The sequence below is a fragment of the Paramacrobiotus metropolitanus genome, unplaced genomic scaffold (assembly GCF_019649055.1).
Source record: "Paramacrobiotus metropolitanus isolate TYO unplaced genomic scaffold, Prichtersi_v1.0 Parri_scaffold0000042, whole genome shotgun sequence".
Lineage (NCBI taxonomy): Eukaryota > Metazoa > Tardigrada > Eutardigrada > Parachela > Macrobiotidae > Paramacrobiotus > Paramacrobiotus metropolitanus.
Window position 1 is genome coordinate 470,521 of NW_026570262.1, and position 24,974 is coordinate 495,494.

At 44.4% G+C, this 24,974-nt stretch overlaps 3 protein-coding genes across 3 annotated transcripts; 2 read left to right on the top strand and 1 right to left on the bottom strand.

Moving 5' to 3' along the window:
• Positions 1-7,740: 7,740 nt before the first annotated feature.
• Positions 7,741-8,474, bottom strand: LOC129590859 (uncharacterized). The gene is made up of 2 exons (XM_055486286.1): positions 8,351-8,474; positions 7,741-8,007 (listed from the first exon to the last, which is right to left on the bottom strand). The coding sequence occupies exons 1-2, from the start codon at positions 8,451-8,453 to the stop codon at positions 7,805-7,807; spliced, it is 306 nt and encodes a 101-aa protein (XP_055342261.1). The 5' UTR covers positions 8,454-8,474; the 3' UTR covers positions 7,741-7,804.
• Positions 8,475-9,698: 1,224 nt separating this feature from the next.
• Positions 9,699-16,421, top strand: LOC129590776 (CD109 antigen-like). The gene is given in 14 exon segments (XM_055486149.1): positions 9,699-10,305; positions 10,408-10,689; positions 10,764-10,815; positions 10,906-11,003; positions 11,075-11,456; positions 11,546-11,636; positions 11,707-11,836; positions 11,890-12,289; positions 13,723-13,840; positions 13,906-14,023; positions 14,196-15,428; positions 15,488-15,807; positions 15,883-16,048; positions 16,124-16,421. Coding segments are annotated over 14 exon segments (3,897 nt in total). The 5' UTR covers positions 9,699-9,954; the 3' UTR covers positions 16,280-16,421.
• A 732-nt stretch (positions 16,422-17,153) lies between these two features.
• Positions 17,154-23,560, top strand: LOC129590777 (CD109 antigen-like). Its single transcript, XM_055486150.1, has 16 exons — positions 17,154-17,543; positions 17,756-18,031; positions 18,113-18,164; positions 18,229-18,344; positions 18,506-18,647; positions 18,720-18,810; positions 18,894-18,999; positions 19,077-19,804; positions 19,959-20,094; positions 20,183-20,344; positions 20,569-20,864; positions 20,940-21,057; positions 21,218-22,489; positions 22,554-22,870; positions 22,943-23,108; positions 23,187-23,560. Exons 1-16 carry the CDS (start codon positions 17,280-17,282, stop codon positions 23,334-23,336), a joined length of 4,392 nt encoding a protein of 1,463 aa, XP_055342125.1. The 5' UTR covers positions 17,154-17,279; the 3' UTR covers positions 23,337-23,560.
• The last annotated feature ends 1,414 nt before the right edge of the window (positions 23,561-24,974 follow it).

Genomic DNA, 24,974 nt, shown 5'->3' on the forward strand with positions numbered 1-24,974 from the left:
CCAATTTTTGAACTTTCCATCAGTTATACAGCAGCTGCCGGCAGCGCAGTGGGCAGTATTTGGTACAAGACTGTTTTATTGCTTGTTAGCTCGTTTTTTTAGTTTAGTTTATTCATTAAGCGGACAAACCCTTGAGGCACTTACAAGTCTGGTCAATACACTGCTTGAACAAAAACAGAAATACAAAAACTACCAGAAATGTTTAGATTTCAACGATGAATGCTAAGTCTTAACAGAACCGTATCCAAACAACTCGTTTCTGCTTCGCAGTTCGCACTACTTTGTTAAGAAACCCTTCAGCCTCTTCGCTCCTCTTGATTGTCTTTCCAGTTCGTAGTTTTGACGCAGGTACATCCAGACGTTCTTTCCAGCGGAAATCGTACCTCATGCCAATGTCCTGGAATGAAACAAGATTGCACATGTATACTGGCACATCAAAACCGTCTTGGTTGCGAATCTTGTACAGCTACATGCCTATTGTCTGAAGTCGCATAATCTTTTTAATAATCATGTGTTGCAAAGAACGCTTTTAGTTGGGTCCGGATGTTTCTCAAACTAAGAATAAGGAAAAGCGGATCAAGCGCGGCTTGCAGCATAAATATGGTGGCTGTGACTTCGTAGATGGTCCCATCCCAATATCCCGCTAGTAAATTCAACTTGAAGAAGACAAGATTGGGTGTCCAGCAGACAAGAGCCGTGATGGTTAAGGCCGTGTATATGATATAGCCAATGGATCGCTTCCGGTGGGAAACCGGGGCCTTACTACCGACAGCGCCACTCGGTCGCGCAGGGTCTTTGGTCCGCATTCCACTGATGAGTGCGATGCTTCTATCAGCGGTTTCCTCATTTGCAAGGACGCGCTTATGTCGTTTATAGATCACATAAGGAAAAGCGCCAAAAATGACGGTCGCCGGCAGAACATAACACCAGAACTCGGTGAATACGATGAGCGGATATTGTGCGCCAACGGTCAATAGGCACGATGATGATGATTGCTGATGCCGGTACCTGAAAAGACTGTATTATTAAGGAATTCCGGTATCTGCGTTATTTTGGTACTTACTGTAGCGTTGTACAATACGTACTACATGGTACTGTACATTTGTCTTTCGTTGGTGTTTTGAATCGCATGAATTGTGTTCCAAGAGAATAAATTACGATGCATTGCTTAGAAACAATCGAAGTATGCATATTGCTGTTCAAGTACCACAGATCTATGTTTACTGTGCTGATACGTTGCTGCCGGAGCTTCTCCACTCGAACTGCTTGTTCAGCGCTTCGAGGAAGCTTCGAGCAGACTAGGTCTGCAACAACCAGTCATAACACAGTAAACCCATTAGAGTGATTAGACCGCCTTATTTTCACTTTATTATGTGGACAGATCGTTATGTAAACTCGTGCTGATATGAACTATGAAAGGAAGAAAACTTATTGAAAGGAAGTACTTATTGATTCTCTCTCTCTAATATGTACAGTACCATAGCGCATCGCGAATAATCTCAGGAAGTTGGAGAGTATGAATGTACACCCAACTACCCAAACATATGCACACAGCTGTGGCTCTCGTATGCCGAAACTTGTAGCTCATGGGAAAGGTTACCGCCCAGACGCGATTAACGGTGATCAGCGCGTGCGCATGGTACATTCCGGGGTTGATGATGTACAGAACGTACAAATAGTAGGAACACGTGAAATACGACAGATTCCAGCCGCCCGCCACCGTGGAGATTACGTCGAAGGGTTTAATCAGTAAAACGTGGAGGAGGTTGGCCGACATTAGATTCAATAAATAAATGTTAAACGGTGTTGGTGAGGCGTTCGCTCGGAAAAACGTTAAGAGTACCAGTAGATTCAAGATGGCGGTAACGGCGGCGATGATCAGCGTAACGATCGCAAATGTATTCCACTGTACCGGCGGCTCCGAAGACGCGCACGTCTCAAAAGCGGAGACGTTGCTACTTCCGTTCGTGTTCATGGGAGAAATTGTTGCAGCTGTGGATCAAAGTTGCGGGAAGCGGAAACCTTTTTGTACTAATTCAAGCTGGAAGAAGTTATTAATTTGCCTTGTAGTTTTTTCACGCCCAATGCTTCTGTATCGGTGATGTGGCTTTGCTGTAGCATGCAAAATGCTTGGTAAGAGAAGCGCACTGCGATGATGATGTGCAGTTGTGTACATAGCCTCCCTTTGCGAACGAACCGGTATCATGTTCGGTACGTCATCTACGGTGGGTTTTGTTGCAGATATTGTTCATACTATGTTGTTATCCGTATTGACACAAGTTTTTCGCTCACCGTGAAATGATTGGATGGAGATTGCGTAGTTTGCCAACACTGGCTTTAACAAAATATACAGCCCTGCTACGCCAAGTTCGGACACTTGCATAAAATAAATTAAAAAATAATTTTCTTCGTTATAATGTTTTTCTTTTAACACTTTTCTAGTGTAACTTTTCATTGCGGATCTAACGATACCAAAACTGGAATCTTTCGACATATTACTGAGCAGGTAGGCGGTGATTAAGTGGCGGGGCTGTGCTGGTTTTTTGGGTGCTTATAACTGTCCCTCTAGAAACTTCACGAACCTGAATTTTTAAGTGAAATATTTTGGAAACTGTATAACTACCCGAATGGTGTTCGTTGCAGTTCAATAACTCAGCCCTGTGCAATCGATCCTCGAGGTGACCTGAAACCAAAGTTGGTCTCCCATAGACTTGTATGTTATAACACACCCGCTGAAGAACGTGGTTGCCTAGCGTACAAATGTGGATGATTTGAAGTTGACCGCTTCCATAGGTGAAACATGGGTCAGGTTACACGATTTTAATGAGTCGACAGCTATTTACCACACAGGCGGGAAAATGCGTGCACCGGACAGCTGGAAGAAAAACCTAACAAAGCAGTGTCTAGAAAATGTTATCATTGATATCATAATTCGTTGGGACGATACGTATCCGTTTTTTTGTGGGAATGAAAAACCTGAAGTAGACGCACAGTCATCTATAAACAAGATTTTATCAAGATTAGACACTTGTGACTGCTCACGGCTGTACGGCTAGCGCCCGAAAAAGGTCATCCTATATTTTGACGGTGCCCGCACGAAAGCTGGAAAGGTCACGTAGTCTTGGTAGAAATGGGGATGTGTTAAGCACCATCCGCAAGTGAATTGATCGGCAAACTCCATAAATTTAACTAATCTAGACTAGAGAAGGTGTGGAATTTTTTAACGAATTGTGAAAAGGGAGATGCATCCCTGAACAGATGGGTCGAGCGGTATTTGGAAGCTGGTCCGTTCTAGTTTAGACCTCACTGTAATTCGGGGCATGCTTTCAGCATAAAAACTCTTAATGAAAAAGTTGCTGGATACATACGCTGATCATACAAAAATGAGAGGCAGTTTTAATTCTTAATGGGTGACTTTTGATAATTTTTCGATGAAAGTGTCCGAACTTGGCGTAGCAGGGCTGTAATTTAAAATCTGGGAATTTTCTGAGCTTCTTGGAAGTGTGCTGTAAAAAGGTGCAAAAACGCCACAAAAGTTATTTTAGTGCAAATTCGTTTTCGATGTTGTAGTTATGGTTTTTGCACCGTCCGGTGCGGCTGTGTTTGATTGGATACCCTCCGCTTCGGTTGCAGTCAAAGTCAGTAAGTCAGTGACATCAGGATTTTTTGGTCGAATATACAGTATGACAACTTAAACAATCATTTGCAACACCAAAACGCCTTCAGCTGGATGCGAATGTCTTTCAAACTAAAAATGAAGAAAAGAGGATCAAGCGCAGCTTGCAGCATAAACATGGTGGCAGTGATCTCGTAGACGGTCTCATCCCAGTATCCCACTAATAAGTTCATTTTCAAGAAGACCAGATTGGGAGTCCAACAAAAAAGAGCTGCCATGGTTAAGGTCGTATATATGATATGTCCACTGGATCGTTTTTGACGGGAAACGGAAACCCTGCTGCCGATACCACCGCTAGGTCGTGCGGAATCCTTACGGAGAATTCTACCGGCTGTAGCGTTGTAACCAGTGGTTTCGTCATTGGCAACCATCCGCTTGTGTCGCCTATACATTACATATGGGAAAGCACCAAAAATGATGCCTGCTGGTAGAACAAAACACCAGAACTCGGTGAAAACGATGAGCGGGTTCTGTGCGCCTGCACTAACGGTCAGTATGCAGGACGACGTCGATTGCTGATGCCGATACCTGCAATCCAGAGAAACTGGTTCCATAATTTTCATTTGGTACTTAATTCAATAATCGCGCTACTCAGCGGAACCAATGGGCAATGAGATTTGAAAAACCTATGAGTTGTAGCCTTTCATTTGTGCTTGCATGTATCTGAAAAATTAGTTTTTCGAGAAATTTTAAAAAATCTTGTAAGATTTTGGGCTCAACATTAAATCTAACTTTCTAATTTAATTTTCGTTTTGATTTCGTACTGTAACAGGCAAGCGCGAGGAGATCACGAGTGCACTTTATTGACAAATAAAGGGGGAACAATGCTGCGTAATAGCAGAAAGCAAGAACAAAGCACTGATGGCTAAGCAAGCAAGTGAATGCTAGAAAGGTTCTTGAGCGTCCGTCAAGACGTGAAAGAAGCAACTGGCGGCAAGCACGTGCTGTGTGCCGTCAGCTGTGTGTTGAAGCGCAGACTGGACTCTATCCAACGCGAGCGTATGAACGCTGAGTCATACTGCGAGAGAGGAACGAGAGAGCAAGTGTGGCTCAGTGTATGCGCTGCGTATATCCGCTTCAGCGGATGAGTGCAGTGCAGCAGCACACGTACGTACAGCGAGAGAGGCGATAACGGCAAGCAATGGTGCAAGTACGTCCAGTGTGGACCGTACGCACCAGGCGCAGTCGTACGCCTCTGACAGTACTTACATGTACAGTGTACTTCGCAGAGGGCCTCTAGTTTTCCCGTCTGTACGTTAAGGGAAATCTTGTTTCCCCCGCACAGCTATTAAAGCGGATGGATATTGTCTAGGGTGACACTATAGGCACCCCAAAAACCGCCGTTTACTATAGGCACCCCTTTTCCGCACCCCGTTAATTAAAGGCACCCTTATCTTATTAATTGATTCTTTCGTGCACCCTGTTTTTTATAGGCACCCCTATGAAATTTTAGCATATTATACTGTAATTGTAGTGTTAGAACCTAGATACGGTAATGTTGAAAACTACTGCTTGTACGCTGTTGTTGTGCAAGATCGCCACGGGAAAGGTCGTCCAGTTGCACTTTGTTTTATGTCATATGAAAGGAACCACTATATCGACGCGTTTTTCACCGCCTTTAAAAACTACCACAAAGACACAGTGGAAAAACTTTGGTGTCCGAAAAGAACCCAAGGAGGCCACCCGGTGTTCGAAAAGAACCGACAGAAAACCGGCATCCGAAATTACATACAATTTCGAAACGAAACATCAAAATTACCGCCGACGATGCCATCCTCATTAGATCTAAGTTAGCAGATCAGCCTCACCGCCCGATCATCGGATGGAAAGCCTGATTCTGTCTGTATGCGAGTATCTGTATGAGACTGACGCTCGTACAGTACATGAAATCATCTTCGAATTCTGTATCCGAAATATGCTATTAAAGGGTGCCTATAAAATACATTGACAGAGTGTTTCTATTTAATAAACAGAAAAGGGTGTCTATAAATTACGGGGTGCGAGAAGGGATGCCTATAATAAACGAGGGTGTAAGGGGTGCCTATAGTGATTTCCTATTGTCTAACCGATTCACGATGTTGAGGCTATCTGTCCGGACCAGCTTACCATTAGCGCAGGATGACTGCCAAAATGACTGCGCACATTATCGGAAACTGTTTTTAATCCTGATTTTAGTTTTCGTTCTTCTTCGTACGACACGTTCTAACAAGTTAGGCCTGCGATCAGGCCGCACAGTGTTCCGTTGTTTCTCGATCTCGAGCTGCTTCGAGATCTCGCATTCTTTTCAAACCTGAACAGTCATTTGCTACCTGGAAGCGCTGCACAAGCAGTTCCAGTTGAGATCGATGCTTTAAAAGCATCGTTTTACTACGATCTAAGCATGTAATACAGTAAACCGAATCTGATATTTGGTGTACCGGTAATCTATGAATTGTGAGAAGCCGCCTCTACGCGGTAGCGCATAAGGAATTCGAGCTGACTGAATGTTTTAACGTTATCGCTACAGTACATACAGCCTGTACAGGTACAGTTGATACAGTACCATAGTGCATCGCAAGTAATCTCGGGAAGCATGAGAATATGGATGTACACCCAGTTGCCCAAACACAGGCACACAGCGGCGGCTCTTGTATGTCGATACTTGTAGCTCATGGGAAAGGTCACCGCCCAGATGCGATTAATGGTGATTAAGGCATGCGCATGATACATCCCGGGGTTGACGATGTACAAGACGTACAAGTAATACGTGCACATGGAGTAGGACAACTTCCACCCACCCGTCACCGTGGAGATCACGTCGAAAGGCTTAATCAGTAAAACATGCAGAAGATTTGCTGACAGCAGATTCACTAAATAAATGTTAAACGGGACATGGAACGCGTTCGCTCGGAAGAATGTTAAAAGCACCACTGTGTTTAAGATGGCGGTAATGGCAACGATGATAAGCATGACAATTGCAAAAGGATTCCATTGCTGCGGTAGTTCAAAAGAGGGGATCGTTCCGATATCGGAGAAGTTGCTTGTTTCGTTCGTCTTCATGAGAGTAAGATCCATAAACTGCGAGATCGTGAAGATGCTAGAAGCGGAAAACTTTCCGCATTTGGTGCTGGATGGAATTCGACATACCAGTAGACTTTTCACGCGCAAGTCACGGCGCTTCCTACTGAGTACAATGTATCTCGGAAATTCGTTCTGCTGTTTATAGCAACTGGGAAGAGAAATGCACGCAATGGTGGTCTCCCTAGGGAGCGGTATCGGTATCCCATCGTACTCTTTATCCTGGTTCTGCGGCAGATTAGTCAAACAATTGTTATAGTCCATGCTGACATGTTTTTTGGTTACTTTAGAGTGTAGACTGAGTGGATAGCACTTTTACCTATTGCAAGCGGACGAGGAATTACAGTAAATTGTTAGGGAGAAATAGCAGATAATGATTTTACATAATAACCCTTTATTTTCAGTTGGTGCATGCATGTTTGTGCGAGACAACAGGAAAGGTTAAATAAATCGATCAAAGCTGCTTTTTGATATTACTGTACACTGTTTAGTTTTTCGTTAAAAAGGTGTCATTTGCTCTGCAAATTGCATTGGCATTACGGGTGCTGTAACACCATCACCCCAACAAGAAGAGTTTTCATTTTTTATGCACGCTCATTCTCATGTATTGATTGTCATCGATAGTAACATTGTTATTTCCAAAAAATTCATTGTAAAAACACCGGAAAAGTGTAATTCATAACTGCGGCCAGACTAGCCGATCCCCGATCAAGATAGCATAGAGGAAGTGTTTCTGTTATAAATGCTGTTTCGTTTTGGTACATAGTTTGTACTCGTATCATGATACTTATTAGAAAGCAATCTGCTGACCACGAATACGGACCCCAATACCGATCCAAATTAAAATCGTGTTTGTATTGGTATTCGGCCTGCTTTTGAGTATTCGGCCGCTAGCGGCGGAAGTACGAAAAGCGAGCAACGTAACTGCCCTTGAAGCAGTTTTACCACTTGCCACAAATGTCAAAATCACCACAACTATCTGTCGCATTTCAGTTCCAAAAAAAGTTTGACATTGTGAATTTAAATATTTATGATTCAGATTCGCTTTAGTTTATTTAAAAATGAAACTGGCTACGTTAATGAAGTTGTATCTCCGGAAAAATATCTCTCGACGGCTGTTTTTAATTCTGCGACGTAAGATTTGAATTTCCTCTCTTCTGACATTTGTGGGACAGTGGCTGCTTTTTCTGCCCGTCGGAGACGAACTTCCTCTTGCCAATCTTGAATGTCGCCGCCGTTGGCGCTGAGCCAGTCGTTCATGGCATCTTCATCATCTAGAATTCGAAAGCCCCGGTAATAGTTTGAAATGTTGTGCATAAAGACGAGCATCTAAATGTCCAAAAAGTAATAAAATTTCTATGAAATTACGTAATCCAGCAATCAAATTTGACGTGACGTACTTACGGGAACTGTCGGAAAAAATAAAAAATTTAAAACTGAAAATCTTCAAAATCTAACACGAACCAAATCAGCGATATTTTCTCAAGAAATCAGAAATACTAGATATCTACAAGTAGAACTTAAACGTGCATTTGTATATACCGTACATCAACATACCGTACATCAACATCCATTTACGTAATTTTTTTAGATTATTTTGGTTGTTAAGCTTCTTACCGGATAAAACGGAGACATCGTCAGGAGCTTCCTGCTCGCCCTTCTTTCGCCCGTGCTCTCCTGCAGAAACCATGAAGGCCGCTGTCCGCTTGCGCATCGCCATTTGCTCAGCATGGGTCTTAGATTTCTGCTGACGCGTTTCATCGGCGCTCTTTACAAGAGTCAAAATTTCCTGGAGTAGCTGCTCCATCTTGTTGTAGTCCTCCTCCGTTCCACTTCGGAACTTCTTTTGCAGGTCGTTCGCCTGGAATGCCGTGATGAGCACGCTGAGTCTTTCTTTCACAGCTCGGACGTCCAGAGACTTTGAAAACAGAGCAGCATCGTTCAGACTTTTCACCACATCCATCCACGCTTTCTCCTTGTTTTCAGCCGCATAGGGATTAAAATGTTGGACTTCACCCAACAAAGCCAAATCAGCTTTCGCGTAGAATCGATTATAAGTTTTTTTAACTAGAGTTTTTTCCATTATGAACGTTTGTGAAACAACAAGTTAAAAATTAAAATAAAATACTACGTATAATTTGAAAATAACGCACGACTGACACGAGCCAGTGCACACAAGGCAACCTATGTGTATTACTGCAATATACCGCGGCCAAATTAGATTTTACAGCCTGTTTCGGTGCTCTCCTGGGATTCATATTTTCATTGTTTATTTCGGCTTTTATCGCCCGACAAAACATATCAGAAGATAGGAAATGTTTTTTTCTATCATTCTGCAAAAACAAAACGGAAATTGGTCCACTACATGTTCCACAGCAGCATTTCGCAACAGACACACGATTCAAAGCATAAATTCCGTATTTTACGGAATCGTACGAAACGAATGGGGCTATGACTCACGCAAAAGAGGCGGAGATTAGTATTAGGGTCCGTATTCGTAGTGCGCAGATTACTTTCTATTAAAGGTTATTCAGCCTTATAACCGTATGAAAGTTGACTTTGTCGATGGCTTTTTCTCGTTGGCATCCGTTTCACTTATTGAACGTATTGACAGCAGTTCACAAATGTCGGAAACGAGAAAAATGTTACGTTTTACCCGTATGCGGATCATGCGGTGATTGATGGTTCCGGTACAGCGTGCTAAATAACAGATCCGTATCCCCCGGCATTCTCATGAGTTCGATGCCGCTGACAAGATATTATTTCTATCGCAGCGACAGCCATCAATGAGGGAGAAGATGCCGCTTTCACCGGTATTGATATTGGTTGGTTGTCCGTTTATTAACCTTAACTGGTTTTTCTGGCAGATCCTGTAGCTGTTCACCAAGTTAAGCACTAGAAGTACTCCACCAAGAAGAACCGTGATGAGCAGTTCATAAATACAGCAATGTATTAAATACCTGACACCAAAAATACAGTATTAACTTACAAATCTGCACGTTCAGTCGGCAGTCGTTGTGGCTGCTCAAACTTTGGGTATGATCGGTATGATATTGCGCAGCCCACGCAGTCATATTATGCCACAAACTGTTAAAATTATTAGCAGTTTGTAGTGACTACACTTTCAAAACACTTTGCTGCATGCCGTGCGTAGTGACTACACCACAGAGATTTAACCAGAATCGTAACCGGTAAACCGTTATTTTTTGTTGGTCTGTTCCATGATTGCGGTCATGCAGTTTTTGCGGATATTTTTCCCGACGCTAATGCTGATTGCAACGGTCAGCAGGGTAAAAGGGCTTCAATATGTGATGTTTGGACCGAACAGTGTGCGGCCTAACAGCCCATTTCCCGTATCAATCCTGGTGCTCAACGCCACATCGGATGTGCGCATCGATATGGCGCTGATAGGAGGGCCGCGCTCTAACACATCGTACTCTGGCAGTATGAATTACGCAGCTTACAATATGATGCCTTTTGCGCCGGCTTTTTTGAAAGGCGACGTCAAATTATTTATGTGCAATGCATCGGCCGTCATTCAAGCCAATAAACTGGCTCATCTGGAGATTGCTGTACGTTACGTACTTCGAAAACTTTAATTATTTTAATATTTACGCATAAATTAAATGGAGTTCCCCGGAATTAATAATTGTTAAGCTGGGCGTGATTGACAGGTGGACGACCTTTCCAACGTGGACGGAATGGTGTTTGCTCTTAACGGATCTGACTCGTCAGACTCTTTTTCGACAATGTTTATTGGACCGATTGGTGTGGATAAGAGCAATGCCACTAAAGCAAAGGAGGAACCGAAAACCAAGAGCGAACCGAATATTTTCATTCAGATCGACCAGCCGTTCTACAAAGCAAAAGATACTGTCCACTTCCGAGTCGTGTCGGTGGAATTGGTGAATGGCCAACTGCGTCCGCTTTTCGTGCCCTTTGATGTGCAGATTCTGGTAAAATTGATTCGTTTTTTTTGCAAATTTAGATTTATTTCTGAAGTATTTCCTAATTCTTCATATCTGTGCAGGATCCACAACGCAACATCGTCCAACAGAGCAGTAACGCTAACGATACGCAAGGTTCGAAAATTAGTACTTCGCGAATAAAAGACCACAATCAGCTATCATAATGTTATGTAGCTGTTAGTTAGCGCTGCTGATTCATTTTAGTTGTCGGATACTTTTCTGGAGAAATGCCATTATCGTCGGATCCGCTGTTAGGCAGTTGGACATTGCGGGTGGTTCGCTCAAGCGATAAGAACACAACCGTACGAAATACAACTGACTTCAAAATGTGATTAACGAAACATTAATATTGTCATACATATCCTTTTTGTAGGTCGGAGCTTCTTGCCCGACCTCCTCCTCTAATTATGGGAGTAGCAGCTCCAGTGGTTATAGTGGTGGCAGTTATGGAAGCAGCAGCTACGGTGGTGGCAGTTACGGAAGTAGCGGTAACGGCGGTTACGGTGAAGGCGGTTACAGCAGTTGCGGTTACGGCGGTTGTAGCGGTGGTTATGGCAGAAAGAAAAGATATATCGGTTTCGGCTTTGGTATCAACGGTGGTGGTTTCGTTGGTCGTAACAGTCCTTATGAAAGCCGCAGTTATAATGATTCAGAAGCCTCCAACAATGCCGACGAAGAAAGTGACACCGACTGCAACCCTGCCGATAGCCATGATTTGGTGTTGGCCAGTAAACACTTCTCTGTTGATGAGTTTGGTAAATTCGCTCCTAGCTTTTTATCCATAGATATGCAGATATGCCAGAGTGTCAACTGACAAACCTTGAATAATTCAAACTTACTACAGTTGTGCCGCGATTTGATGTCAGAATTGTAACATCGAAGAGCTACATCGTCCCACGGATGCAGGAAGATTACCGTTTCCAGGTCGCAGCGAAGTACGAAAACCGATAATTTCACATGTGCTTCGATACATTTGTAAGCGTTTCTTTTCATGAATATTTGTAGTTACACATCTGGAGAACCGGTCACGGGCACTTTTGACATAGCGGTACTTCGGCCACGCCCTCCGCATTGTTATGGGTGCTCCGAAGAGAAGGATCTGTATGATCCGGTGTGGAACTTGACCATTTCTGCGGTATGGCCAGGTTTTCCGCTAAAGAAAATCCCGCTAAGTCCCATATTTTGCAGGACAAAAGTGGAGCAGCATCTGTTACCGTCCCAGCAGAAACCCTTTCCTCTCTCACGGATACATCAAAAATAACCATTCGAGTAAATTTCACGGAAACTGCCACCGGTCAGAAACGGAACGCTACTCCCGCTGTTGTATCGATCAAAACCGAAGCATATAAAATTCGCATCCAAGCGGACCCAAAGACGTTCATGCCTGGATTCCCGTACTCTTTCAGGGCCACTATTTCCGACTGGGATGACCGCCCACCACCTCCCAGTCCGAAGACAGCCCTGATAGGAATATTTGGCTATTCCTACACCGAAGGTCGCGCCAAGTTCGTATCACTGTCCGGCGATGTGAGCTGCCAGATGTATCCATCGCAGTACGGTGGCAGTTATGGAAGTCTTTACGGACCAGGCGGCTAAGGTGGCGGTGGCTACGACAGCGGCCATCGGGGTGGCAGCTATCCTTTTGGTTTTGGGATAACCGGCGGAGGTGCTAGTAACCTCGGGGGCGGAGGCGGTTACGGTGGGGGCGGCAGTGGTTATAGAAGAAAGAGGAGCAGCGGTTTCGGTATCAACGGACTTTCACTTCGTTTGAACGGATATTCCCAGAGCCCCAGTTTTTACGGGTCAGGTTGTCTCCCAGTCGCCGATCATCAATCTGTGGAAGTGCGTCCTGATGGAACCATTACCACCAGTTTCCCGACTTCGAAGAACGCAACATCAATAACCGTAGTCGTATCCTATCAGGGCATAACGGAAAATAAATTTATCTACGCCAAACAATCGCCGAGTGGCAGTTTCCTTGAGATCACCCAGCTCACAAACGGTCTATGGGCTGGCAACGTGGCCGAGTTTGCTATTAATACCACGACAAGGACTGATGAAATTATTAACATCTTAGTAAGCTTAAACCTCTATAGATAAACCAATTGGTTCGTGGTTCACTCTGCACGTTATAATACTTTATGATTTCTTCAGGCCTTGTCAAGTTCCAATGCCAGTTTCCTATGGAGTGATTCGATTTCAAAATCGGGCAGATATGTTCAAGTATCTGTACCAATTGCCGCAGCGATGGGCGCATCGGGACGACTCATTGCGTATTATGTGGGAAGTGACGGTGAACTCGTGGGGAATATTAAAGGGCTTACGGTTGTCAACGACACAGCAGAAAACATTGTAAGGGCAACTGGAGATTTGCATAGAAAACTGATATTATTCACGATTTACCAGTAGCTCATATTGATTCAGGCAAAGGTCACGCTGTCAACACAAGCACGAAGTGGTTTATCGTATACGGAACCGGGAGCCGAGGTCTCCGTGCAAGCTCACAGTAGCCCTTCGGCGTTTGTGGCATTCTTGCTATGGATGAAAGCCTTTTCCTGCAGATACCCGGCAACGACATTACCCAAAATGTCGTATGTATCCGCTAAAATGATTGCATCAAACTCTTCGATGCCCCTAATGTGACGACTTTTTCAGCTGGACAAAATGCCGAAACCTAAGCAAAAAGTGCAACCGAGTGATATGCAGTCCGTCGAAGACTATTTTACGGTACTCTATAACTTGCTGAAGCTTGCTTAATCACCAGAAGGTTTGTGTTTCGCCTGTAGCGAAATATACAGCGGAATATACAGATATACAGCGAAATACACAGATTGATGACATTAAAATACAGCTGAAACATTCAGTAAAAAGCGTCGTTTAAACTCGGGCAGCATGATAGCAGAGGATGACCATTACAGCATTTGTTTTGAAAATTGCAGAAAGCAACCGATTCCGGTCCGGTGCAACAATTCCTTTTGACAAACACTAAACTTTCCACAACATCACCTCCACGCATTCAAGATTACATCGGCTATGAATCGTCCGCTTCGGTATCTCCGTCTGATTTCGGACCGCAGCAGCCGGCTCAGGCACGCAGAGACTTCCGTCCAAGCTTCCTCTTTGAGACCGCTTGGACAAAGTAAGATATGCAATCGTAATGTCGGTCTGCTGTTGCGGTGTTGTAACGAGTGTTGTTTTTGGTAGCATCAACGGCGATGTCACCTTGACGCGTAAAGTGCCAGATGACACCACGGCATGGCGAATCTCGGCGTTCAGTCTGAGCAATACTAGCGGACTAACCGTGTCTTCGGCGCCGGTCAAGGTCTGTTTATTGTTACCCAATGAAGACCATAAGCCCAGGAATCAGCAGGCTTCTTTTATCGTAGCTGAAAGTTTTCCAGCCATTTTTCCTAACGCTCAACCTACCGTTCAGTGTAGTCCGCCTGGAGAACCTTACAGCCGAAGTACTTGTCTTTAACTACATGTCAACATAGCAAAACGTTACGGTCAATTTAAAGCTGCAAAATCCGGACAATACTACGGCGACATACTCGAAGAAAGTGCTGTCTATGCCGAATGAAACCACAATGGCAACATTTGTCATCATACCCGAACAGATTGGAGATCTAAATATCAAAATCACAGCGCAGTCCGAACTAGCTGCTGATCAACTGGAGAAGAATTTGAAAGTAAAGCCGAAAGGGATCAAACAGTTCTTCACTCAACCAATCCTCATCGATCTACGCAACTCTAGCGAGTTCGATATGGTCGTACCACTGCCGATAGATCCCAATGGAAAGGTCGCCGGCTCTGATAAAGTGGAAATTCGCCTCGTTGGTGATCTTTTTGGCGCTTCGCTGAATAATTTGGACAAACTTATCCGACTTCCGTATGGGTGTGGTGAGCACAATATGGCAGTACTAAAACCCAGTGTAGCAGTGTGGAAATATCTAGAAAAGATGAATAAATTATCGGCTGCGCAGCGCAAGCAGCTGTTGAGAAATATCCAAATGGGGTAACAGAGGGAGTTAACGTACCGACGCGATGATAATTCGTTCAGCGCATGGGGACAATCCGACTTCTACGGCTCCACATGGCTAACTGCGTACGTCGCACGAGTCTCTGCTGAAGCTGCTGAATTTTTTCCCATCATTGACGACACGGTCATTCGGAGAGCGTTGCGTTTCCTAATCGATCAGTAGCTGGAAAACGGATCGTTCGAAGAAAGCGGAAAAGTCATCGACAAGCACAACCAAGGCGGCGCGTCAAAAGGCGTCTCATTGGCTGCTTTCACACTTCTGTCGTTCCTGCAGTACAACAGTACGGGAAAGCCTGACGTCGTTAAAATGAATATATCGCTACCAAAAGCGGTGGCGTATCTGGAATCGCAATTGGACAACGTGAAGAACGATTCGTACGCATTGGCAATTACAGCGTACGCACTGACCAAAGCGAACAGTTCAAAGGCAATTGACGCGATTGGTTTTCTCAACGATCGAATGGTAACCGACGTTACCACAATCCACTGGACAACTGTCCCATCGAATAATGATGAAGGTCAAGATTCCGGGCATTCGTATTCACTCAATGCGAAAGATGTAGAAGCCACCGCTTATGCTTTGTTGGCGTACATGGCCAGCGGAAAATCAAACACATCAATATCGTTGCAAATCGTTAACTGGTTGATATCCAAGCAGAATGCGGAAGGTGGCTTCTATTCGACAGCGGTACGTATACAATTGTGCCAAAACTGGCTTTTCGGATACTGCAGGTCTGTTTGTTTTAGGATACGGCGGTGGCGCTGCAAGCGTTAGCTGAATTTGCAGTAGCGTTTAGCAGTCCATCATCGCTGCAAATCGATGTTACTGATGAAATTCAAAAAAGCGGTTTAAGCATTACTCCCGAAACGTCTTTAGTAACACAGTCGGTTGAGTTTTCGACCAAGCCAGAAGATATCGTGATTCACGCCCGAGGCAGCGGAGTCGCCATAGCCTACTTGAGTTGGACGTACCACGTGGTAGAAACCAAAGAAGACATGGCGTTTGACCTTAATGTCACATACGCTACTGCATCGACCAAGGAGAACCGCTTAAACATCTGTACAGCGTGAGTACAACATTCTTTTTTTTCAAATTACACGTTTTCGTTTATGCGGAGGTGTTACCAATGGAGATCTTGCAGGTATTTGAAAGATGGCGCCAGCAGCATGGCGGTTGTCGAGATCAGCGCTCTTTCAGGTTATCAATTCGATGAAGAAGAGGTCAAACATCTTCCGCGAACACTTGAGGCGCTGCGAAAAAGCGAAGTGGACAGCAAGGACACTAAGCTCAGTTTGTATTTTGACGAGGTGATTCTTCCGACATATCATCAGCTTTCTGATCTGTCTCAAGAGCACATCCACGATAATTATCTTTTTTTGCAGATTACACCGACGGCCAAATGCTTCACTGTGACCATGTACCGAATCTACAAAGTGGACAACATTAAGAAACAGAGTGTTGTCGTTTATGATTACTACAACCCCAAAGAACGACGGACCGTCTTGTACGCCCCACTGTTTTACGGTGCTTCCGTTTGATTCTGAACCGCCTTGTTTTGTTGGATTTTGTGCCAGCGATTTCTGTTATGCTGTTTAAGCCCGTCTTAATCAAACGAATGATATATCTGGGACAACCATTGTCGGCCAAGCTTTCGTATGTTAATAGTATATGTAGATGTACATGGCCATTAAACAAATCGTTATACCAATGTGTACAGTGCAAAAAAGTTTCAAAACCGTCATTCATCCCATCGCGGAAACGACGAAAACATTCGCAGTCAAACACTGAAATGATATAAATAAATTTTAGTTTATTTACTTAGTTTTATTAAATCAACAACAAGCAGGCCACTTAATCGTCAAGCCCTTGGATATCGTACCAACACAGCTCGCAGTTTTTGGAATGACAACATCCGCTTGTTTGTTTAGCGTGTGTTTGTTTGCGAACTTCTTGAGCTTAGTCAAATTTTGCCGAAAGGGAAAGCTGTTTGCATTAATTCTGTCGTTATGGCTCATGATGGTGATTATGGCGCATGTGACAGTGTGATCCGTATCCTCAGGCATATCCTGCTCGGTTAAATACCATGGTGCACAAATTAAACCGGCTGCAACACTTCACTGCGGTTACTCGTAAGTTCGTAACAGAAAACGAGTGCCGGCTGTGCACAGCGTTACGATTCAACACTATGATGGTGGTTGACCGATAACTTGTTTCAGAAATGAATCTGGCGATTTTCCACCTGACTACCTATTACTAATCTTAGTAGAGATTCTCATAAACATAAAGAGATCCAGTTATGTTCAGCTGTCAGTACCGGCGCTGGGTAGTCACGGATGTTGCCTGCAGCTCTCCAAGAACAGAACGGCAACTCATCGTTGCTTGTATCACATTATTTAATACCGCTAGAGCGCATCATACTTTACACTATTAAAAAACGCGTGTTGAAGTTCTCAAGCTAATAGCTTATTTCGAAAGCATTTTCTTGCGTAGTGATGCATAATAAAGTGCTGCTGTAAAGTGTCAACACAGTCGACAACAATGCATCTTTGGCCGAAATGCGTCTTGACATCTGCGCTTCTATTGGCCGTTAGTGTTAGCGGGCTTGAGTATGTGATTCTCGCACCGAACATTATTCGGTCCGACAGTAAATTTCCGGTATCGGTTCTTGTGCATAACGCCACATCAGATGTGCATATCGATGTGGCGCTGGTTGGAAAACCGACAGCCAACGATGGTGACACCTTGGTGTTCAAAAATTCGGCCGTTGTGCAAACGGACAAATTGGCTGTTATGGAAATCGATGTACGTATTCCCTATTACGGCTATTACAATGGACATTACTATTAGGTGTCAGAGTGTGATGCAGTAGTGACAGTGCCACTGTCACTACTGCATCACAGTAATTAAACAATTTGTTCTAATCAAATGAAACGTTACTGTTGCGAAAAAAGTAAGTTGTTTGATTTACGTATAATGTTAATAACAGTATTTTTAATTCACGCATATTTAATAAGGTTGGTGACCTTTCGAGTCTTGTGAGCGGATCAATGGCGTGCATCGTTAATGGATCCGACTCATCAGATTCCTTTCGTACCAGTTATGGACCCCTGACAATAAGCACGACTACGACAGCGGAAAACCCGAAAAACAGCGGCGAACCCCTTGTCTTCATACAAACCGATAAGCCGGTATACAGTCCCAACGACACAGTACGCTTCCGTGTCGTGTCGGTAAAAAGAGTGGGCAACAAACTGATGCCTGTGTTCGTGCCATTCTATGTCCAGATTTTGGTAAGCCATAATTTTCTTGATAACCAGTTTCGCGCATCAAACATCACCATTTTCGGTATCACATCTGTCTAATTTCAACAGGACTGGAAGTGCAATGTTGTGCAACAATTTAGCAACGCTAACGACACACGAGGTTCGAACACCGTGCATTTCAAATAGCTTGCCCGCAGAATTTAACAGTAAAGCAATTTTTGCAGTCGCCGGGTATTTTGCGGGAGAAGTGCCGTTATCCGCATATTTGCAAAACGCAGGTTGGTCAATTCGCGCGGTGGTCCGCGCCCCGGATGACACCAATAACAGCCTTGGAAATCCAGTACGTTCTCTGATTTTACAAAGAACTTAAGCACTTCGGTGTTGTATACTTGCAGAAAAAACGCAGCTATAGGAATTTTGGCACAATTAAGCACTACTGTAATACAAAGTAATTTAAAATTTACCCGTGAGACGTTTGCTTCGCACACTCTATTATTTTAGTCCAGAGATTTTGACCTCGATCCACGCTGCGACCCCAGCAAAGAGCCTACAAGCGTAGAGGAGGAACTGATCCGCCGTCACACGCCCCGTGATCCTTCCGATCCTGTACTGGCTAGTAAAATCTTCCTCATCGAAAGCTATCGTAAGTGAAATGACTTATTCAACACCATAAAATGCTTGATCGTTACTTTTTGTCTCATTCAACACCTCGCAGCTAAGTCGAGATTCGAAGTTCGAATAGTAACCCCGAAGACCTACTATGTTCCATCAATAGATGGAGAATTCCGCTTCGAAGTCATCGCTGAGTAAGTACTGTTTACCAATACCGGCAATACGCCCCCCTCGCTATTTTTGCTGCATATACGCTGTATCTGGTTTGTTTTAATAGCTACACACCCGGAGAAAGCGTCATAGGAAAATTTGACGTCAGAGTTAGCCGACCGCGTTATGAGGATGGCGTTTATGTTGCTGTATGGAATCAGTCCATTTCTCCGGTAAAAATCTGCTGATTCAAAAGCGATGCTCTCTACATTTGGAAGCGAACTATAAGACCAAGATTACAACGTTGCAGGGACAATTCCGGTCTATTTCCGTGCCGGCACAAACGGTGATGACCGACTCCGACGAGTTCGATACCAAAGTTATCATCGAAGTTGACTTTACCGAAGTCGCTACCGGGCATCAAGAGCAGGCTAAAGCTATCGTTGTGCTGCGAACGGAAGCGTATATTATCAAGATTAACGCGGGCAAGAAGACCTTCTTACCTGGATATCCGTTTTGGCTGACGGCTACGATCTCTGACTGGGACGGTCGCCCGCCACCTCCCAGCACCAAAAAAGTGCAAGTGGATGTGTTCTATTACGTTTACGATTCACTTGGCCAGTCGAAGAGGGTTTCGCTGAGCGGCGGTGTGAGCTGCGCTGGACAGAGATTTCCGCCTTCGTACGGCGGCGGCTATGGCAGTGGTGGCTATGGTGGTAATGGTTACGGTGGTGATGGGTACGGTAGTGGTCGCGGTTACGGAAGAAAAAAGCGCAGCCTGGGTTTTGGTTCGTCGTGGTACGGTAGTAACGACGGCTGTAACGCGCTCCCTGATACGCAGTTTGCGGAAATTCACGCCGACGGAACAGTTTACTTCGACATAGCTCCTCCAAAGAATGCTGGTGAAGTCGCAATCACCGTTGCGTACGAGGGAAAGGTGGACGCTGTCAGTCTCCTGGCGAAACAATCTCCCAGCGGGAGTTTCTTGGAGATCCTGCAGGAAAGCGAATTGATCGCCGGGGAAGTGGCAGAATCACGGCCATAAAGCGGACCAATGAACCGCTTCACGTTGTGGTATGTTTTCAAATACCTCGGGGCTTATGGTACTGAACATTCGAACTACAATCCACAACGTCTTTCAGGTGCTGTCCAGCTCGAATTCCAGTTTCCTGTGGAGCGATTCGATTGTTAGAGCCGGTCATTTTGTAATGGCATTCGTACCGATTGCGGAAGCGATGGGTCTAGCAGGACGACTGATCGTGTATTACGTTGCGAGCGATGGCGAACTGGTTGGAAACATTATGGCGCTGTCGGTTGTCGATGATAGAGTATGTTTAATGCATACTCCTGCAGTGAAGTACTCATACAAGTTGTGGAGTCCATGAAACTGAATGACTTTGTTTTATGAATCTATAGGTCGGGCTATCGGTACATACGGAGCTTGGTCAGCCGCATGCTATGCCGGGTGAAGAGATTTCCTTGCACGCTTACACGACTCCGTCGGCGTTTGTGGCGTTTCTTGCCCTGGATGAGAATCTAGCGCGTCTAAGAATGGTTCATGATATAACCTTTAATATTGTACGTAAGATGTGGCCCAGCCTCAAACTGAATGCATTACGGAGATAATAAATTTTCAGCTTGAAGCCAGAAAAGCACCGCCACAACCGAAACTGCCTGAATACTATGCCGCGTTCATGCTGTCCGTTGAGGACTACTTTACGGTATAATCATTACGATATACTATATTTATTAACAATCATTTCTGAAACAGATATTCTATGCATCTTGCTACCTGTATGCAGAAACCAACCGATTCCGGCCCGGTGCAGCAGTTCCTTCTGACCAATACCAAACTTCCAGCAACGGTGCCTCGATGGGGGCATTTTCTTGGTTATTCAACGTCGCGATCGGGATACAGCGGTGCCGACGTGGATGGGTCATCCAAGAGATACACACCAGCATCGTACGCAGATGACGGTTACTTTGGTGATGACCCTGAGCGCATCTTTGGGTCAAACTACGATGTGGGATTTCAGAAAGCTCGTCCCATCAACTACAATTTCCAGCAAAGCTTCCTGTTTGCAACTGCAACCGCTGAGTAAGCTTTTCAGAACCGCAAAGGTTCGCAGAGTTATTTACGGTTAATTTGTTCGAAAATTTCCGGCGTTTACAGCGACCAAGGCGTTGCTGTAATCAAGCGTAAAGTTCCAGACGCCATGGCATCGTGGTATATCTTTGCGTTCAGCCTGAGCAATACCAGCGGACTGACAGTGCTCCCGGAACCAAGAAGAGTTGGTTTAATTATACTGAACTGTCAAAGTACTTCTTCCGCTAATACGCTTTTTTTCTAATGCAGTTAAAGACGTTCCGATCATTTTTCGTGAGCTTGAACCTGCCGTTCAGTGTTGTCCGCTTGGAAAATCTTACCGCGGAAGCGGTAGTTTTTAACTACATTACGCAGCGCTGAATGTAACAGTCCTTCTGAAGATTCGACTACCCGACAACACTACTGTGGCCTACACGAAAAAAGTTCTGTCGAAGCCGAAGGAACCGGTGATCGCAGCGTTCAGCATTGTCCCTGAACAAGCTGGTGAGCTGAATCTCCAGGTCACCGCTAGAGCCGATTTTGAATTCGATCAGGTGGAGAAACGTCTGGTTGTGAAACAGGAGGGCGTCACACAGTATTATTCTAAACCGATCCTGATCGATCTGCGCAACTCGACTAAGTTTGATGCGGTTTTGACGCTCCCAGTCAGCCCACCTGGAAAATTTGTCGGATCCGATAAAGTAGCGGTTAACGTTGTCGGCGATATTCTTGGCATTTCGACGCGCAATCTGGACAAGCTCATCCGGCTGCCGCTCGGGTGTGGTGAAAACAGTTTAGCGCTTATGGCACCCAGTGTCACAGTGTGGAAATACCTGGAAAAGACCGGTAAACTGTCCGCTGCCAAACGCCAAGAGCTTGAGAAAAGCATTCAAATCGGATACCAAAGGTCACTCATGTACCAGCATCAGGATTTCTCGTTCGGAGCTTGGGCCAGCACGCAACCCAACGGTTCCTTTTTTGCCTGGTCAGCTTCCGATGAGAACGGCTCCACTTGGCTGACCGCACGAATCGCCAAAGTTTTTGCCGAAGCCTCCCAGTTGGTTTCCGATGTTGACGAAACCGTAGTTCAGAAAATGTTTGCTTTCCTTATCGATAAGCAGCGAGAAGATGGCCACTTTGAGGAGAGCGGGCAAATCTTGGATAAAGGCGTCCAGAGTGGAGACTCCAAAGATGTCTCTTTGACCGGATTATGTGTTCTTGCGTTTGTCCAGTACATAGACACTGGAAAAGCTAATGTGGAGAACCTGGGTGACTCGATGCAAAAAGCGGTCATGTATCTGGAATCGCAGCTGGAGGGATTAGGAAATGACTCGTTCGCTTTAGCGGTTGCGTCGTATGCACTGGCTAAAGCAAACAGTCAAAGAAAGCTGGATGCCCTGACTCTGCTGAGCGAACGAATGGTGGCCAATTATTCCACTATCCACTGGACAACTGGAAGCACTGGTCAGGAAGTTAACATGGACGCGGAAATGTACTCCACTGATGCAAAAGACGTGGAAGCGACATCTTACGCACTGTTGGCATACATCGCCAATGGAAAACTCAGTACCGCAACGAAGATTGCTTCATGGTTGATATCCAAACAAAATGCAAACGGCGGTTTCTTCTCAACAGCGGTGAGTTTGGCTCGGCCGTTCCTTATCAAATTATTGAATCGCGGTTAATTTCACTGACTTTCAGGATACGGTGGTGGCGCTGCAAGCGCTAGCGGAGTTTGCGGTAACACTAGGTGCCCCTTCATCGGTACAAATCGATATTATCGGTGGAGCTAAGAAAAGCAGCTTCGCCATCACTCCGAAAACATCGCTGGACGTGCAATCGACCGAGTTTCCGACAAAGCCAGAGAATGTTGTGATCCACGCTAAAGGAACCGGAGTCGGTGTTGTTTCTCTCAGCTGGATTTACAATATTAATCAACCCAAAGAGACCGCTGCCTTTGACCTGACTGCCACCTACGATATTCATGCAAAACAAATCGGCGTGAACCTTTGCGCAACGTAAGCAAATATCGATCGTAATGTCGCACCGATATACTCGAATTTAAACCCGTGCATTATTCTGGACTATAGGTACTTGCGGGATGGTGCGAGCAGTATGGCGGTTATGGAAATCGAGGCCCTTTCGGGCTACCAGTTCGATGAACGGGAAATTGACAAACTTCCGAAAGAAATACAACCCATGAGAAAGGCTGAGCTGAGCAATAAGGATAGCAAGCTGAATCTGTATTTCGACGAGGTAATTGCAAAGTGTACCACAGCGTTCATGGCAGTGTCATTATCACCTTACTAAAGATTAGTTGTTTTTACTTATAAGGTAACAACGTCTGGCATGTGCTTCCGTGTGACGATGTACCGCCTCTACAAAGTGGAAAATCTCCAGAATCAGACAATTGTGATCTACGATTATTTTAATCCCAAAGATCGACGTATGGTTTCTTATGATGGTCCGTCTCACGCTTTTTGAAGTCCTTGGATTGAAGCTGACATCTTTCCATTTTAACTTCTTTTTCCAAAATCCGAATTTGCACGCATACAGTAATTTGGATTACTTATCTATCTCGTCATTGACATTAATAATTTCGATGGTTTGTATTTCTGCCAGTATCGCATTGGAGTAGATATTTAGTGTACGGGTTGGTTACGGTAACTCATAAATTATTCAAAAACGTCTTGAAGGGTGTGACCTATAATCCTATAATTCAATAGCAGACTACAGCAGGCAAATTGCATTTTGTAAACACATCAGTTTACTAAGCAACTACAAAATCTTTTGGCAACGTTAAAAAATGTGCCTTTTTGCTGACATCAAATTTATGGACAGAGAACATTAATTACGTGTACAGAAGCAATTTAAGCAGGCCGGTAGACATATTTGCCATATCTGAAGTCGTGTAAGACAGTCTCAAACCCAACTTTTCAGATTAGAGCGGAAAATGTAGATATATCGCACTGCGCATGGATTTGCTATACATGTCCAGAATCAGCTGACAGACGTTATTTCATAAATATATTCATTATACGAGAAACGGGTCATATGTTGACCGTTCGGTTTTTTGTGACTGCGTGCGCTTAAATTTCTACAGTCACTGTCCGCGTAGAACTATTGCCAGTCAAATACGACTATACGAGTATATGTATCATACAGCTAGAGTAGGTTATGAACTGATGCGGCACTTTTACGAACGTATATTATTATTACGAGAACAAACGGCATACAATAATTTATACCAGTTTCTCCCGCTGCACTGCTGCCCACAAAAGTTTGTACTGTAAATGCAATGCTACTTTTCACACACAGACCATCTTTTGACCAGTTCGGGCAGATTTTATCTGCATTTACCGGGTTGATAAACACCCTAAAAACCGGTTAATCCACCAGTTTTGCTGTTAGTTTATCTTGAATGAGAAGATGTGCCACCTGAATACTCACAGCAGTGAGCTCGGAAGAAGGGAGTCTCTCATTTACCAGCAACGCAGTTTCATCGACTGTGATCGGTATTCGGTGCATGACCAATCTTACTTTAGAGTGGATAATTTAAACTCACGAAACGTTTTTTTCAAGATGGTGATTAACAGCTTAACGGCTTAATACCAGAAAACGAAAGCCGCAAACATGGAGTTTGTATATCATACACAAATTCTCATCCTGTTGATTAACCTCGTAAATGGGCTTGATTATGTCGTTATTGCGGGAGACAGTGTTCGGCCGAACAGCGTATTTCCGGTGTCTGTTTTGGTTTTTCATGCCGCATCGGAGGTGCACATTAACATGGAGCTTACTGCAAACCGGTAAACAGCTTTGTGTTTTTGTTATGTTTCGATAAATAACTATATTCGTATCGAAATAAAGGTCTTCCAGTGGACGTGACAACGGCTTGTTGACGTTCGCAAATTCGGTTGTTATCTGGCCGGATAAACTGAATCGCCTCGAGATCCAAGTACGTATCATGTAGCCAGTGTAAATTAAAAGTACTCCAGATTAGACGCAGATGCGTCGTGCAATAAGCAGTGGTACTCGCGTAGCGCCACTTGAGGTTTGTTCGGTTTAATAAACGAATTGGCAAGTGACTGGTCACCGAGTGATGTTTTGCAATCAAAATAA